The sequence below is a fragment of the Paramormyrops kingsleyae genome, chromosome 15 (genome assembly GCF_048594095.1).
Source record: "Paramormyrops kingsleyae isolate MSU_618 chromosome 15, PKINGS_0.4, whole genome shotgun sequence".
Lineage (NCBI taxonomy): Eukaryota > Metazoa > Chordata > Actinopteri > Osteoglossiformes > Mormyridae > Paramormyrops > Paramormyrops kingsleyae.
In genome coordinates, this window is record NC_132811.1 from 29,274,485 (window position 1) to 29,290,585 (window position 16,101).

Genomic DNA, 16,101 nt, shown 5'->3' on the forward strand with positions numbered 1-16,101 from the left:
ATTGTCATTCATCCATGTTTCAGTTATTCCTATAATTTTGTAAGTGTCCGATGAAATTAAAGCCTCTAAATCATTAATTTTGTTTCTAATACTCCTAGCATTTAAATACAGACCACAAATGGTAGGCCTATTACAGTGCCCACTTTTAAACTAGGAACTGGGGGGGCAGGGAGGTTAGTTATGAATTTATGTGGGGAGAGATGGAAAGCCCAAATAAATATTAAACATTCCTCAACTACTCTACACATACGCCTCCCCAATACTGTACTACTGTAATGCCCTCCTTTCTGGTTGCCTGTCTGGTTCCTTACATTAACTTCAGCTGGTACAGAATGCAGCAGCCAGAGATCTCACAAACCCTAAAAAATTTATCACATCACACCAGTCTTATCCTCCCTTCATTGGTTACCAGTTAGGTCTCGGATTGACTATAAAATACTGCTATTAACCTATAAAGCACTGAATGGCCTTGCAGCAGAATACCTTAGTGATCTGCTGACCACATACAACCCCCCACGCTTGCTTTGATCTCAAGGTGCGGGATATCTGTTAGTACCTAGAGTAGAAAGAGCTACGGCAGGCTGCAGAGCTTTCTCCTACAGAGCTCCTCAGCTATGGAACGGTCTTCCACCGGATGTGCGGGTTTCACTCTCAATATTCAAGTCTAGACTAAAAACACACCTATTTAGTTTAGCTTATAGGGACACTAGTTCTAGCTCTAGCTAACTTCTGACTCCCAGTTAAACCTATAGTGTGAGGTGTAGAGCTGGGTGGGGATCGGTGCCATTGGCTTTGGATAAACTGAATTGACAGTGCTGTCACTCTAGCTTCACAATTGCTTGTGGGATTAGAGTGCTGACATTTCAGGGACTCCCCATGCCTGCATTCCCACCTGCCTCTCCCTCCTACTTATGCTGCCATAGCCGTATCTGCCAGAGCATTGCACTTCATATTGCACTCATATACCTTTTCCAGAAGGTCTTCCAGTGCCCCATAAACCTGAACCCCTCTTTCCTACACCACCATTTTAGCCATGCATTTAACCCCCTGGGCCCTGAGGCCTTTTTTCCACTTTCGAGGTAGTCTGACATGCCTTCACATTTTAAAATATTTCACCTATCTAAAAAACATTTATCCCAAAGTGATACATTTGCTTTTATTCAGCACAAACTCAGCACCAATAATCTGAGACCTCTTAGAATGTTATTATTCTATTTTTTGTTAAAATCAACTTTAAACATATACTTTTCAAAAACCTATTTTCAGACATGCTGAGAAATTGTAAAAAATCACATTATAGACATTTCTAGGTAAGACTTTTGAGCTCTGAAGCTTATAGACACAGGGGTTGGCTACACATAGGTGAAAGTGACATTCAGAAATTTTATATGGTTTGATTACTAAAGTGTTAGAACTTTGGAGTGACACTCTTTTTCTCAAAGTCAGTGGTCTTCACAATGAATATTGATGAGATAGGTGTCCTCACACCTGTAGTAGTTTGCATACTGTCAATGGCCCATCAGTCTGGAATGTCACTGCACCCCACACCCATCACTTTGGAAAGGCAGTTTGAAACGCAAGAAAAGTAGCAACAATAAAATCCCTTTCACAGTTTATTGATAGATGGAATGAAAAACTGTGACTATATAAATATAGAAAGCGATAAATATGATGCAGTGACTATTATTGACGCTCTGGGGACGAGGGCATCATCGACTGCGTATCTTTCTCGTGTATTTCAGTTTATATCTCGCTGAAATCATTATGTAGAATCCTGAAAAAAACACTGACTAAATCCGTTATCTGTCTTCTTTTCAAAACTTCCATTGTCAGAAGTATTAAAGTTTTTAAAATTAGGTTAAATAGGCAAAAAAGCAAATCGTGTCACCTTTCTTGGTTTTACTTGCGTCGGGAGCGTTTAGGACCGCTCTCAGCGTAAGATCGCTATTCACGTTCTAAATACGCTGCGTTTGAATCGGCGACCACGTGATTGCAGGCACACAGGCTTAGCCCACTGAGCTATGAACACAGGTATGAGCTTCGCTGCTGAAAGTGGCAACACTGGCGCAAAGCTTCAGCGGCAGAGACGTATCCGTGTGCTATATTGTAGCCGATCAGTGTAAACACTACCCAGACATGTGCTCTTGTTTATTTCGGTCACAATGGGCGTATTCACATATTTCTTTACCCAATACTAACTGTCGGATTATCATGTTATTATCATGCGAATAGCGCGATTTGCAAGTGGGTGGGCGATCAGAGCCGCTTCGAGACGCAGACGCTTAAGTCAGTCACTCTTGTTCTTTCAATTCGTATCACGAAGCTGTAAAAATATATTTAGTTTCTACCTATATATATTTGAAAAGTAGACCGTCCAAGGTTTCTGAGAGTATTTTTTAAATGTGTATATGACAAAAACTCGCGGAGTTATTTAAACGGTTTTGCGAAATTTCTGTCAGATCCCGCCGGCGGGATCGCCGGTCCCAAGGGGTTAATCCCCTTATCTCAGCTAACTTAGCCTGACTCGCACGTGGCACGGGAAGTAGTCCAGAGAATACCACCGTGGATGTTCTGCTTCTAAGCTTGTCCGCGACTTCTATAAATTTATCCTGCAGAACAGCCCACCTGCCCTTTGCTATGTCATTGGTGCCAACATGCACCACGACCACTGGATCCACCCCGGCTGGGGCCAAAAGCCTGTCCACTCAATTCGGAAGGTCCCCTACCTGGGCACCAGGCAGGCAAGACACTGTACGGGACCCTCGGGTGCACACATAACTATCTACACCTCTGATAATTGAATCCCCCACTACCACAACCTCCCTCCTCCTGGGGGTAGGCGGCTCCTTGGTGCCCAAGGGCCTACCTGCCTCCCCAGTCTCTTCCGGCTTTAAAGCTGGAAGCACCTGAAAGCGGTGTTACGTCCCGGTCTAGGGTCAGGCGCAACAAAAGGTGGAGTGAGACCACTGTTTTGGTATTTGTGGTAGGTTTATTAATGGTGGGAACCACTTCAGGAGCCGACAAGGCCAAAATAACAAACAAAACACCTCTAACTGGAACCTAAACAAGATACCACTTACCTAACCAAAACAACAGAAAACAAAGGTACACAAAACTAATCTATCTCCCTGACTAATTCCAAAACAGTGAGAAAACTTAATCAAAGCAAAATGGCGTCGTGCTCCCTACTTCCCTCGCTACCCACGGAGAACCTCAATGGGTGCAGATAGGTACAGAAATTTACAGATGTTTACAAAACAGAATCCACAGCAACCAAATCCAAAGAAAAGGGCTAGGCAGAAATCAATGGTCAAACAGCAAAAGGGGTCAAGCACAATAAATCATCAATCATATAGCAAATAACAAACAAAGTACAAAGCAAGAGGCCTCCTTCTTCTTGGCCTGGACAGGCCTTATAAAGGCAGTGAATCTGGGACATAGGAGAAAACCCGGCCAATCAAAGCAGAGGGGAAGGTGATGCAACAGTGGGCAGGGCCAGGAACAGAATGACACCCCCCCCCCCCCCCCCCCCGCAGAAACATCCGCCCCTATAGGGAGTAACTTGTCCCTGGGGGTCGTAACAGCGTTTAGACACCGTCACTTCAGGTGATGCCGCCTCTGTGAATTGTGTACGCCCTTTTCTACGTCTACGACCTACGTTCACCCAGCTCTCTCGACCTACCTGTTCATCATTCTCCCCCCTCCCTGCTTGTGACGTACACACAGTCTCCCTAAAAGGCATGTTAACTCCCTCCTTTAACTCATTGTTATGTTGGATGAGAGCCAGTTGCTCCTCAAGGTCACGAACCTGGACCATGAGTGAGTCCACTAACTTACATCGCTCGCAGACGAACTCCGACTGGACGCAAGCATCCAGAAGGGCAAACATCTTGCAAACACAACACTGAGCTGGCCCTATAATTACCTAACTCACTATGACCCCGTCCTTTACTCCCAGCCCAGTATATTAATATAGCCTATTTAAACTTTTAGTTGATCTAATTAACGTATAGTTAAAACAATAAAGTGCCGAGTACACTAAAACACTAAATTAACACTAAATCTGAACTTTTTTTATAAATTATCCGACAGCGTCAGCTATAACAACCTTTAAATTAAACTTTTCAAATAACCAAATTAACAATTACTTACCCGAGACTAACTTCCTGCTGAACCACGTTTAGCTAAACTAAAGCGAAGTTGCTCTAGGGAGGCCGAAAAACCACAAAAAACCCTCTCAAAGCAGGCTACTGCCAGAGTGGGAAAAAAGTGGAAAATGTCATGACACTGATTCTTGCTATATTTCTATTATTGTTGACTGTTTTTATAGCACCATTTTGTTTTGATTATGTTTTGGTACTTGGAGACACGATTCTGCCTTTATCTTGGTAATCGAACCTGTGTCCTGGTGTGTGAAGCTCATGGTGGGTAGGTCTTCAGGTGGGAGTTCCCAGGGTGGTCTAGTAAAATTGGGTGATTTATACTTCTGATAACCCACCCCACCTTGCCACATATGCATTATACCCAGTGGGTAACATGACTCTGAGTAGCAGAGTTGACTGAACAAAACACCCTGTCTTTGAATCTCACTTCTGAGTGTGTGTGGAGAGCTTGAACATTCTCCTTGTGTATACTTCTGTTTCTGTTTCTATTTCTAAATGGTCTGTGTGTGTCCAGCAATGCCCAGTGCTTCAGGCTCACTAAAACCCTGCACTGGGAAAAAGGTTGCAAGATAATTTTTAGTAATACTTTTTTGCTTAGTAAAAGCCTGGAGCTTCTTCTGTAGTCTCATGGCTAAACACCTGGATATTTCAATATCCATCCATCCATCCATCCATCTCCTACTCCCTTATCCAGTGCACAGGAGTGGTTTGAAACTTACCACAGGCAGCATTCAACACAAGGCGGGTTTATACCACAGTTGAAATGCTAGTCCACACACATGCAGGCACACATTATGGACAATTTAGATCTGGGGTCCCTAAAATTTTTAACCAAAGGGCTAAAATTCATTTTAACCATTTTTCTTTCTATGTACACTAGTTCCTAACTATATAGTGCTGATGCATAATACATTTCTTAATGAGGGGTGGGGGGGCTGCTATGGTTGGGGGGCTGCTATTAACATCTGGCAACCAGATGAGATGAGGTTACAGCAGTAAAATGTCTTGCCAGGTAATGAACATTGGTTTTTTTTAGTAATCCCCACTCTATTTAGAGCTAATGACATTTTTTTGGTTTTAAAAATATGATGTGAAGACGTATCCTAAAGGCCATTCTTATCCTTTCTTATCCTGTCAGGGAAACCAGCTGCTATGTATGACAGAGATTAACTGGACATCTGCAATAAAATTGGGAAATAGCACAGTGTTCCTGCTATTATGAAATGTCGTACAGTTGGTATTAAAATACATGGACCCGGACTAGGGTCACCGGGGCCCCACCCTGGAGCCAGGCCTGGGGGAGGGGCCCATTGGCGAGCGCCTGGTGGCCGGGCCTTGGCCCGTGGGGCCCGGCCGGGTACAGCCCGAAAGAGGCACACAGTACTGTCCCCAGGTGGGCCCACCACCCGCAGGGGGAATGTCAGGGCTTCGGTGCTTTGTGGATCGGGTGGCGGCCAAGGGAGGCCCTGGCAGTCCGATCCCCGGCTGACAAAACTGGCTTTCGGACATGGAATGTCACCTCTCTGGTGGGGAAGGAGCCTGAGCTTGTGTGTGAGGTTGAGAGGTATCGACTAGATATAGTGGGGCTCACCTCAACACATAGCTTGGGTTCTGGAACCAATCTCCTGGAGAGGGGCTGGACGCTCTTTTATTCTGGAGTTGCGGTGGGTGAGCGACGCCGGGCTGGGGTGGGGCTATTGGTGGCCCCACAGCTCGGTGCATTAACAACGAAGTTTACCCCAGTGAACGAGAGGGCTGTTTCCCTGCGCCTTCGGGTCGGGGATAGGTCTCTGACTGTCATTTGCGTTTATGCGCCGAATGTCAGTTCAGAGTACCCGGCCTTCTTGGATTCCCTTAGCGGTATGCTATTTGGCGTGCTGCGGGGGGACTCCATCGTTTTGCTGGGGGGACTTCAACGCTCACGTGGGCAATGACAGTGTGACCTGGAGGGGGGTGATTGGGAGGAACGGCCTCCCTGATCTGAATCCGAGTGGTGTTCAGTTATTGGACTTCTGCGCAATGCATGGTTTGTCCATAACGAACACCATGTTCGAGCATAAGGGTGTCCATAAGTGGACATGGTACGAACATGCCCGGGGCTACAGGTCGATGATCGATTTCATAATCGTATCATCTGATCTGCGGCCTTCTGTCTTGGACACTCGGGTAAAGAGAGGGGCAGAGCTGTCAACTGATCACCACCTGGTGATGAGTTGGCTCAGGTGGCGGGGGAGGAAGCCGGTCAGACCTGGTAGGCCCAAGTGCATAGTGAGGGTCTGCTGGGAACGTCTGGCAGAGGCTCCTGTTCGCTGGAGCTTTAACTCGTGCCTCTGGCAGAATTCCAACTGCATGCCGGGGGAGGTTGGGGACATTGAGTCTGAATGGACACTGTTCCGGACCTCCATTGTGGAAGCGGCCGTACGGAGCTGTGGCTGCAGGGTGGTCGGTGCCAGTCGTGGCAGTAACCCCTGTACCCGATAGTGGACACCAGAGGTGAGGGGGGCTGTGAAGCTGAAGAAGGAGGCTTACCAGGAATTATTAGCCCGGGGGTCTCCGGAGGCAGCTGACGGGTACCGGTGGGCCAGGCGGAACGCAGCTCGGGCAGTCGCAGAAGCAAAAACCCGGGCGTGGGAGAAGTTTGGTAAGGCCACGGAAAGTGACTTTCGGTCGGCCTCAAAAAGGTTCTGGCAAACCATCCGGAGTATCAGGAGGGGGAAGCAGCTCCTGGTTCCTACTATTTATAGTGGGGGGGGGGGTGCTGTTGACCTCACCTGGGGACATCACCCAGAGGTGGAAGGAATACTTTGAGGACCTCCTCAACCCTGCCTCAGATACATCTACGCACACTGCCTTTGAGACATCTGAGGGCACAGAGCACGAGGGTGCTGGGGGGGGGGCTTGCACATCACTGGGGCTGAGGTGGCCATGGTGGTTAAAGAGCTCTGTGGTGGCCGGGCCCCTGGGGTGGACGAGATCCGCCCGGAGTACCTGAAGGCTCTGGATGTTGTGGGGCTGTCGTGGCTGACACGCCTTCTCAACAGTGCGTGGAGGTCAGGGACAGTGCCGCTGGATTGGCAGACCGGGGTGGTGGTCCCCTTATTTAAGAAAGGGGACCGGAGGGTGTGTTCCAACTACAGGGGGATCACAGTTCTCAGCCTCCCTGGGAAAGTCTATTCCGGGGTACTGGAGAGGAGGGTGAGATCGATAGTCGAATCTCGGATTCAGGAGGAACAATGTGGTTTTCGTCCTGGCCGTGGAACACTGGACCAGATTTATACCCTTGCAAGGATACTGGAGGGGGCCTGGGAGTTTGCCTATCCAGTCTACATGTGTTTTGTGGATTTGGAAAAGGCTTACGACCAGGTTCCCAGAGGTGCTCTGTGGAGGGGGGGCTTCGGGAGTATGGGATCCAGGGTCCGCTGTTGTGGGCGATTCGGTCCCTGTACGAACGGAGCAGAAGCTTGTTCCGCATTGCCGGTAATAAGTCGGACGTGTTCCCAGTGCGGGTTGGGCTCCGCCAGGGCTGCCCTTTGTCATCGGTCCTGTTTATAATGTTTATGGACAGGATTTCTAGGCGCAGCCAGGGTGTTGAGGGTGTCCAGTTTGGTGGCCTCAGGATTGCCTCGCTGCTTTTTGCAGACGATGTCGCCCTGTTGGTTTCATCTGCTGGGGATCTCCAGCATGCACTGAGGCGGTTCGCAGTCGAGTGCGAAGCGGCAGGGATGAGGATTAGCAACTCCAAGTCCGAGACCATGGTTCTCAGCTAGAAACGGGTGGTTTGCCCTCTTCGGGTCGGGGAAGACGTACTGCCTCAAGTGGAGGAGTTTATGTATCTCGGGGTCTTGTTCACGAGTGAGGGTAGGTGAGATCGGGAGCTGGATAGACGAATCGGAGCGGCGTCTACAGTTTTGCAGGCGCTTAACCGGTTTGTCGTGGCTAAGAAAGAACTGAGCCAAAAAGCAAAGCTCTCGATCTATTGGTCCATCTTCGTCCCTACCCTCACCTATGGTCATGAGCTATGGGTAATGACCGAAAGAATGAGATTGCGAATGAGGTTTCTCCGCAGGGTGTCTGGGCTCTCCCTTAGGGATAGCGTGAGAAGTTCGGATATCCGGGAGGGCCTCAGAGTAGAACCGCTGCTTCTTCACGTTGAAAGGAGCCAGTTGAGGTGGTTTGGACATCTGGTGCGGATGCCTCCTGGGCAGCTACCCGGAGAGGTTTTCCGTGCATGTCCTACAGGGAGGAGGCCCCGGGGCAGACCCAGGACTCGCTGGAGGGATTATATCTCTCGGCTAGCCTGGGAACACCTCTGTGTTCTCCCCGAGGAGCTGGTAGAGGTAGCTGGGGAGAGGGATGTCTGGGTGCCTCTCCTGAAGCTGCTACCCCCGCGACCCGAACCCCGGACAAGCGGCAGATGATGGATGGATGGATGGTATTAAAATAGTATCTGATTTTTTTTTTCAAGAATGAGTGACCAAAAGATCTTTAAATATTTTCAAAAGCAAAACAAAAAATATTCTGAATATGTTCTTCAGTGAGCAGCATCTTCAAAATTCAAAAATGCCAGTTTAAGTTTTTTTTGTGCCCAAGATGAGTCAGAGCTGAGAAAGAATTGGGATATAAACTTACAACATGAACATTTTATGGTCTGTACACAAGGTTTGCATCAGACATTTCATCACTGACCATGTTATACATGGACAGTATAAGCCATTATAATGCATTATGAATGTATTTATAGTGTATTATACAGTGTATAATGAATAATGGATAATAAACATGGCTATTATGCATTTTTATAAATAGTTATATTCATGTGTATAATTCTTTATGAATGCATTATAATTCTTGAAGGTAGCTATAATGCAATAAACACGGGTTTAAGTAAAGTGTTACCCATAATTTTTAAAGCTAATACATTATTTATTTAGTAGACTCATCAACAAAAAAGAAGAAGTTGGGTTAATGACCTTGCTCAAATTCCCAGTGACAAAATCATTCTGCTGTTGACTGGATTCGGATTTAGATATTGCATGAATGTTTGTTTAGTGGATTGAATATTTAAAAGTCCTTTTGGTAGATAACAAATGACTCTTCTCAGCCAAAAACTACAAACCATTTGTCAAGTATGTAAAACACATTCATTATGTCATCCTGTAACAATAAAAATAAATTCCATGAAACTGAAATATTGCCTTGTGATTTTTCCACTATTTGTTCTAATTACTGTTTAAGAGGAATTATAATGGACATCGTACAGGCAGGTATAGAAGATGGGTGGATGGAATGGTAATATAGATGAGAATTCTTTTGTCTTTCAGTCATACAAAGTGTTTAACATATTTATCTTCTTTTTGTTACTCGTTTTCAGCAGCATGCAATGTGTAGTAATAATTCTGAAAATGAAAAAAAAAAATTTTAGTTTACAAACTTCAATATAAAGGGAATTTTGCAGTGTTTTGCAGAATGTGTAGGTATTTATAAATGAAAAGTAAGGGTTGGCCAGGGTGGCAAGTAATTTTAGTACTACATTAATGTTTACTTTACTGAGATGATTATTGATGAAGATTGATGATATCTATCTATGTTTATTGCTCCTAATTCTCCAATATACTTATGGCCAACCTTAATCAAATGTGGATGACTAAAATTAAAATAGGTCAAGTTATACATTCTTAGTGTTTTCTTTCTTGCTATGACCAAAGAGCAAATCTTCCTTAGCTTTTCTGTTACTTAACTTGCAAATCTAAAAACATCTTAAAAATAACTGATCTTCACATTATCTTTTTGTTACATTGTACCCAAGCCACAAGGGAGAACAAAGTAATTCTGATAGGGCTGGCCTGTAATTAGCAGGGCTAGGAGACAGTTGTTATTTTACCAGCAGATGGCTGGTTATAGGAAATCCGTTGCAGTCAATTACTTTTTTCAGCCAGCTCAGTAGAGCATAGTGAGGGTTTATGCTTGGAGACGCAGATATCCAGCAAACCTACCACTAAAACTTCTATTTGCAGCCATTGCCCTTACTTTTCACATTATTTAGGAGCAGTTTGACTAATAAGGTGTTGTTTTTCATGGCACAAAGTCACTGAAGGCATAACCCATCTTTAATATCCTTCCCACTTCCTGTTTTGTGGCATCTTCTATAGCAAACATCTGTATTATTGATGTGTTTGTTTCCAAATGCATTTCTAAAACTATCACATACATGGTTGTTATTCTTGTCACAGGGGCTCTCTATCTTCTTTCGATTCAGATTTAACTTTGCTGGGCTTTAGCCAAAGTTGGTCCGAGACTGGTCTTTTGAGTTCACCTGAAGAGGCACGTATGTAAAAATGAATCATATTGACTTGCTTACTAATGTCTTTTAGTATTCATAATCTAACTAGTTATGAAAGGCTGCCTAGCAGCTATAGTAAGCAGTTAATGGGTGAGGTAGATTCCTCTTTTTCTCCAAAGCTTTTCCTGTTTGTCTCAACACAATGCTGGTGGTCTTCTATCCCCCTTCACATCACAGGATGTGAACAGTGCCTGGCCCAAACCTTGAGAATTTATAGATCCCAGAAGTAGCTTGTGAGTCTCAGACTGACGAGCATCCTGCTTTCCCACTGAACTTTCCTGAAATTGCCTGATAATTTGGTTTATGTTCCATTGCACTTTAAAGTGTTTATGTACCCCAGGTGAAAAATAACAGATACTGTACTGGTCATGTGATGGACATAAGGCTGGAGTGAGCCCTGGAGGATGATTAGTCATATTAGAGGTGCACAATGGATACTTTAATTTTTAATGAAACCTGGGAACAGGCAGTTAAAAAATAGGTTTTGATATCCGATTAGTCCAATTCTCAACAATCAATGATTCAACACACATGTTGCTGTCAAACGTGCAAGATATTTCAGTTACAAATAAATTAATTTAAATGTCAGTTAACGTCTTCAGAAAGGGAAACAATTTTCCAGTTTATCACTAAGCTGACAGGCACCTACTAAGCAAGGCTCACAGTTTAAATGGCTGAGGACAGAGATCAGCCCTGCTGGGCGGAGCTGGCCACTCCTCTGAAGTGACTTTAAATCTGTGCTCTGATAACATCCCTTGCATTCCGGTGCTGTGCATAGACAAGCATTGTTATATTGGTGTATTTAAGACAAATAATAATAATAATAATAAAAAATATTATTATTATTATTATTAAAAATGGCCAGTTCTTTGATGCAATTTTTCGGCTTCATTTTGGCTTTGGCAGGTTTTATCGGACTAATAGTATGCACCACCATGAGTGAATGGAAAACCTCGTCGCACCCTGGACCCAGCTTGTTGACAGCCCAGACCACCCAGGAGGGGCTCTGGATGTCCTGCGTGACCTACAGCACTGGGCAAGTCAACTGCAAAGTTTTTGAGTCACTTCTGGAGCAGTCAAGTAAGTTCATGCACACTGCAGAAAATGCTGGGTGGTTTAGTGTGTTGGAGGGAAGTAAACCCACGCAGATGTGTTTAGTTACAAACCGAATAACACGTCTAGGCTCTCTGACATATTCATCACTTGTTTACATTCAGAGTGCAACACCCAAATGAATATTTTTCAAGCATGAATTCCAAAAAAGTATACATAATTGTTTTCATATCGGTGGAGTTGTATAAGATGCAACACAACTTGCAAAAAAAGTAATATTAATAATATATTAACAATAATTTGTGCTGGACTAAGTTGAACATTGTTTTTCATGTACCTCCATGTATCGTATTTATTTTTCGGCTTGGTCATTTTTATTTATTTTGATTTACATAAGCTGACATGCAGATCACCCGGGCATTAATGGTTATCAGCATACTCCTATCTTCCTTGGCTGTCATGTCTTCAATGGCTGGCATGGAATGTACCACTTGCATGGATGATAAACAACAGCTTAAAGTGAAGGTGGCTTTTGGGGGAGCAGTCCTCTTTGTAACTGCAGGTAATATTTACTTAACTTATTTCCCCCATTTATGCATTGTTTGTGTATGTCTTTGATTCAGTTACTAAACTTTTGAATGTGATTCTGTGACTTGATGTTCAATTGCAATGCAGATCAGGTGGCAACACTATTAACATTACTATGTCAATATATTAGTAGTCACTACAGTGAAAAAATATTGTTCTGTGGATAATGTGATCATTCTTGCTACAGGATTGTGTGCTCTGGTTGCAACCTCTTGGTATGGAAACAAAATCATGGTGAATTTCCACAATCAACACCACGAATCCCAGCACCATAGCAGGTACGGTGTCAAATGCTGCATTCTTTTTAGTTTTAGTAGTGAAGAGCAGTAAATTATGGATGGATAATTATAAATATATTTATTTACTTTACCATGTGATTTAAAAAAAAAAACCAATATAATACTGCAGATTGTTATATGAGATTGAGGTGGCTTGTATTTTCAGGTATGATTTTGGCAAGGCTCTGTTCCTGGGATGGGCAGCTTCATCCCTGTCACTGCTGGGAGGGCTTATACTCTTCTGTAACTCAAAGGCGGGGAACTCGGGACAATATGGCCAGTATGCAGGACCTTCACAATCTTCAGCGAAATATATATAAAGCCTTCCCAAGCAGTGTGGAGTTTCTATCATCACCCATGAACTGTGAACGCAAAGCAATTCTACATACTCCTGTTGCCAGGTGCAGTCATTTTTCTCTCCTTGCTCGGATGGTTTTGTAGGACTATACAGAAGACAGCCACAGACGAGCCTGTCCTGTATGTCAAATGTAAACATTAACCAATGCAGAATATCTCTGTGTGATATTGGTCTGCAGAGTTCATTTTCTATAAAAATGCCTTTGATTTGAAGTCCTGGCAGATACTGAAGATGTCACATAAAGTCCTGTTAAAAGGTACATGCCAAATGGAGATTCTAAATCTGATCTGAAAATAAAATATTGATATATGATTTCTATTTATGAACAGATGTATTAAGCTCACCCTTTATTCAGTGGAGCAAGATACGATGAAAAAATGTAGATTTGAAGGCAACCTCCAACAATAATAAAGGACTGGACACAGTTTATGCATCTCATAGACATGAAACATCAGCTCTTTGTTCCAACTTCTTCCTTTTTGTATATGACAAAAGAGAGTACAACTTCTTATAAGTTCACTACTTACACCTTACCGTTTTTGTCACTAAGTTCATTTTTAAATGTCAATATAGAGTGTAGATATCATGGTTTCAAGATCAAAAACATTTTTATAAGGATTATTGTTCAGTAAAAATATTTGATTGTACTGTTGTTTTGAAGCATAAATGTTGGGTGATTTCAGTTATTTTGAAACTTCAAACAGAAACTAACTTTGTATGTTGCCAAATAATTGCACTTAAACATAATGAACTTAATTTTTGTACTGAATAGGACCTTCTCTGACATTATCTACTGTAGACTGATAACATTTATACTACTTGGATGAAGAAATGTCACTTTTGGATAATTTTATTTGTGTAATCCTTTTTGAAAATTTTGTAAATATAACTATATATGCTTTCTTACATATATTGTGTATTAAAATATATATTTAAGAAACACACACACACACACACAGTTGTGTAATCATATCTTTTTGGGGACCGCTCATTCATTTCTATGGGAAAAATGCTAATGTTAACTATAACAACCTTAACCCCTACCCAGCCCTAACCATAACCATAAGTAACCAAACAAAAGTGCGCTCCAGCCTTCAGCAGCTCGTCGGCACGGTGACAGAGAAGCGGCTCCAGCCGCTCGCCTGGACAGAGGCAACCCCGCCTCCACCTACCTGTCCCGGCCAGCGAAAGAAGAAAAGGCGAAGGTGAAAAGGCGAGGAAGCTTCTCCGACGGTCTTCCTAGGGGCTTGCTTTCTATCCCCAGCCTCTATCTCTGCTGACGGTCAGGAGGATCCCCTCTTGATCCAGCCGGCTCCGGAGATCACCACAGCCGCTCAGCCCCTGCTACCATCAGCCTCCATATTTCAGGACGGCCGCCTGGAATATGTGGGGTTCAGGGCGGTTTTGGACTATATACCGCGGGTCCCACGATCCCTTAAAGGGACCCAGCCTCGCTGGGAAGCGCCTGACTTGGACGCGCTGGGTGAAGTGCCCGACCGTCCGCCGCCTGCTGCCGTCGCCGCTACGCCCGAGCTGCGCGCAGAGGCGCCCCCTGCTGGCCGCATGCCCGAGGTGCCCACCGAGGCGCCCCCTGCTGGCCGCACGTCCGAGGTGCCCGCCGAGGCGCCCCCTGCTGGCCGCACGTCCGAGGTGCCCGCCGAGGCGCCCCCTGCTGGCCAGGAATTGGTGGTGCCCGCTGCAGCTCTGCCCGAGGTCCTGGCTTCGCCTCTGCCTGCAGCTGATGACGCCGCCCTGCCTGAGGCGCCCCCTGTTGGCTGCACGCCCGCGGCCCTGCCTGAGGCCGCCTCTCCCGTCCTGCCCGCGGCCCTGCCTGAAGCCACTCTCTGCCCGCGGCCCTGCCTGAGGCCTCACTGCCCGTCCAGCCCTGCTCGTCGGTCCAGCCTGCTCCGGACCCGCCTGCTCCTGACCCGCCTGTTCTTTGGACCAAATCGAGTAGATCTACAGTTGCATCAGAAACAGTGGAAGAAGTCAGCAAAAGAAAGCTCCTGGTACCAACATCCACAAGGTGGAATTCCTTTTTTGATGCTGTAAAGAGAATTGCTGAAATCCCCATGAGTGAGCTGAATACTCTGTGCACCAAGCTAGGACTTAAGTGCTTCAAAGACAAAGAGTACCAGTTCCTGCAGGAGTACTGCACGGCCATGAAGCCTCTGACTGCAGCATTGGACATTTTACAAGGTGACTGTCCTTATGGAACTTTACTACCTACACTAGAAGTTCTGATGCAGAAGACCCTGGCTGTGAAAGATCTCCTCTCCAGGATGACTGCAGGCCTTCCAGATGCAGGTATGCTCCATCTTCAAGCTAGTTAAATTTTTTGCTTCATACATTTTATGAACATGAAACAGAATATTTATTATCATTGCAAAAGAATTATAAAACCATTCAAATGTTTGTAAGTAACGTAAAACAAAATTAAATCCACAATATTGATTCCACATTAGGCATGGTTTGCAAGTAATTCAGTGACATAATAAACATATCAATTATTTTTCAGGCTATCCAGACTCGTTTTGCCAGTGTGCTGGACGACAAAGATGCCCTTCTCGCAGCTGCCAGTTGTCCAAAATTCAAACTCAGATGGCTGAGAGATTCAGCAATGTATTAGGATGAATTCGCGGACGATTACGTCACCCACGTGACATGGAATTAACTTTACTATAATATTCTGGAAAGTTGTAATTGTGGATTAATTCTGATCGCGTGTGGACTGATCGTCCTGAAATTCAGATCAATCGTCCATGATTCACCCCGAATGTTACTAAACTGCACGAACATGTTATTTACCGATCCCCTGTAAAACCTAATTTTGCCATAAATAACTTGGGCTCATAAAGAGAAGCCAGGATGCTCATCTGGGCCATTAGATCGGCATGCAGGATGCTTATCATGGTTTCGGGAGATAGGGTGGGGGGTTGGTATACAGCACACTGTATTGCCTTTAGGGGGGAACAGGGAGGCATTGCGCAAGAACATAAGAACTATACAAACGAGAGGAGGCCATTCGGCCCATCGAGCTCGCTTGGGGAGAACTTAACTAATAGCTCAGAGTTGTTAAAATCTTATCTAGCTCTGATTTAAAGGAACCCAAGGATTCAGCTTGCACTACGTTATCAGGAAGACTATTCCATACTCTGACTACACGCTGTGTAAAGAAGTGCTTCCTTAAATCCAGTTTGAAATGTTCTCCCGCTAATTTCCACCTATGGCCACGAGTTCTTGTATTTCAACTAATGCTGAAGTAACTATTCGGTTGAACAGCATCCAAACCTGTTAGAATCTTATAGACCTGGATCATGT

At 44.7% G+C, this 16,101-nt stretch overlaps 1 protein-coding gene across 1 annotated transcript; it reads left to right on the forward strand.

Annotated features, from left to right (window-relative positions):
- Positions 1-11,266: 11,266 nt before the first annotated feature.
- On the forward strand, positions 11,267-13,734 carry LOC111839955 (claudin-1-like). The gene is made up of 4 exons (XM_023804303.1): positions 11,267-11,583; positions 11,954-12,118; positions 12,332-12,422; positions 12,589-13,734. The coding sequence occupies exons 1-4, from the start codon at positions 11,361-11,363 to the stop codon at positions 12,740-12,742; spliced, it is 633 nt and encodes a 210-aa protein (XP_023660071.1). The 5' UTR covers positions 11,267-11,360; the 3' UTR covers positions 12,743-13,734.
- Positions 13,735-16,101: the final 2,367 nt, after the last annotated feature.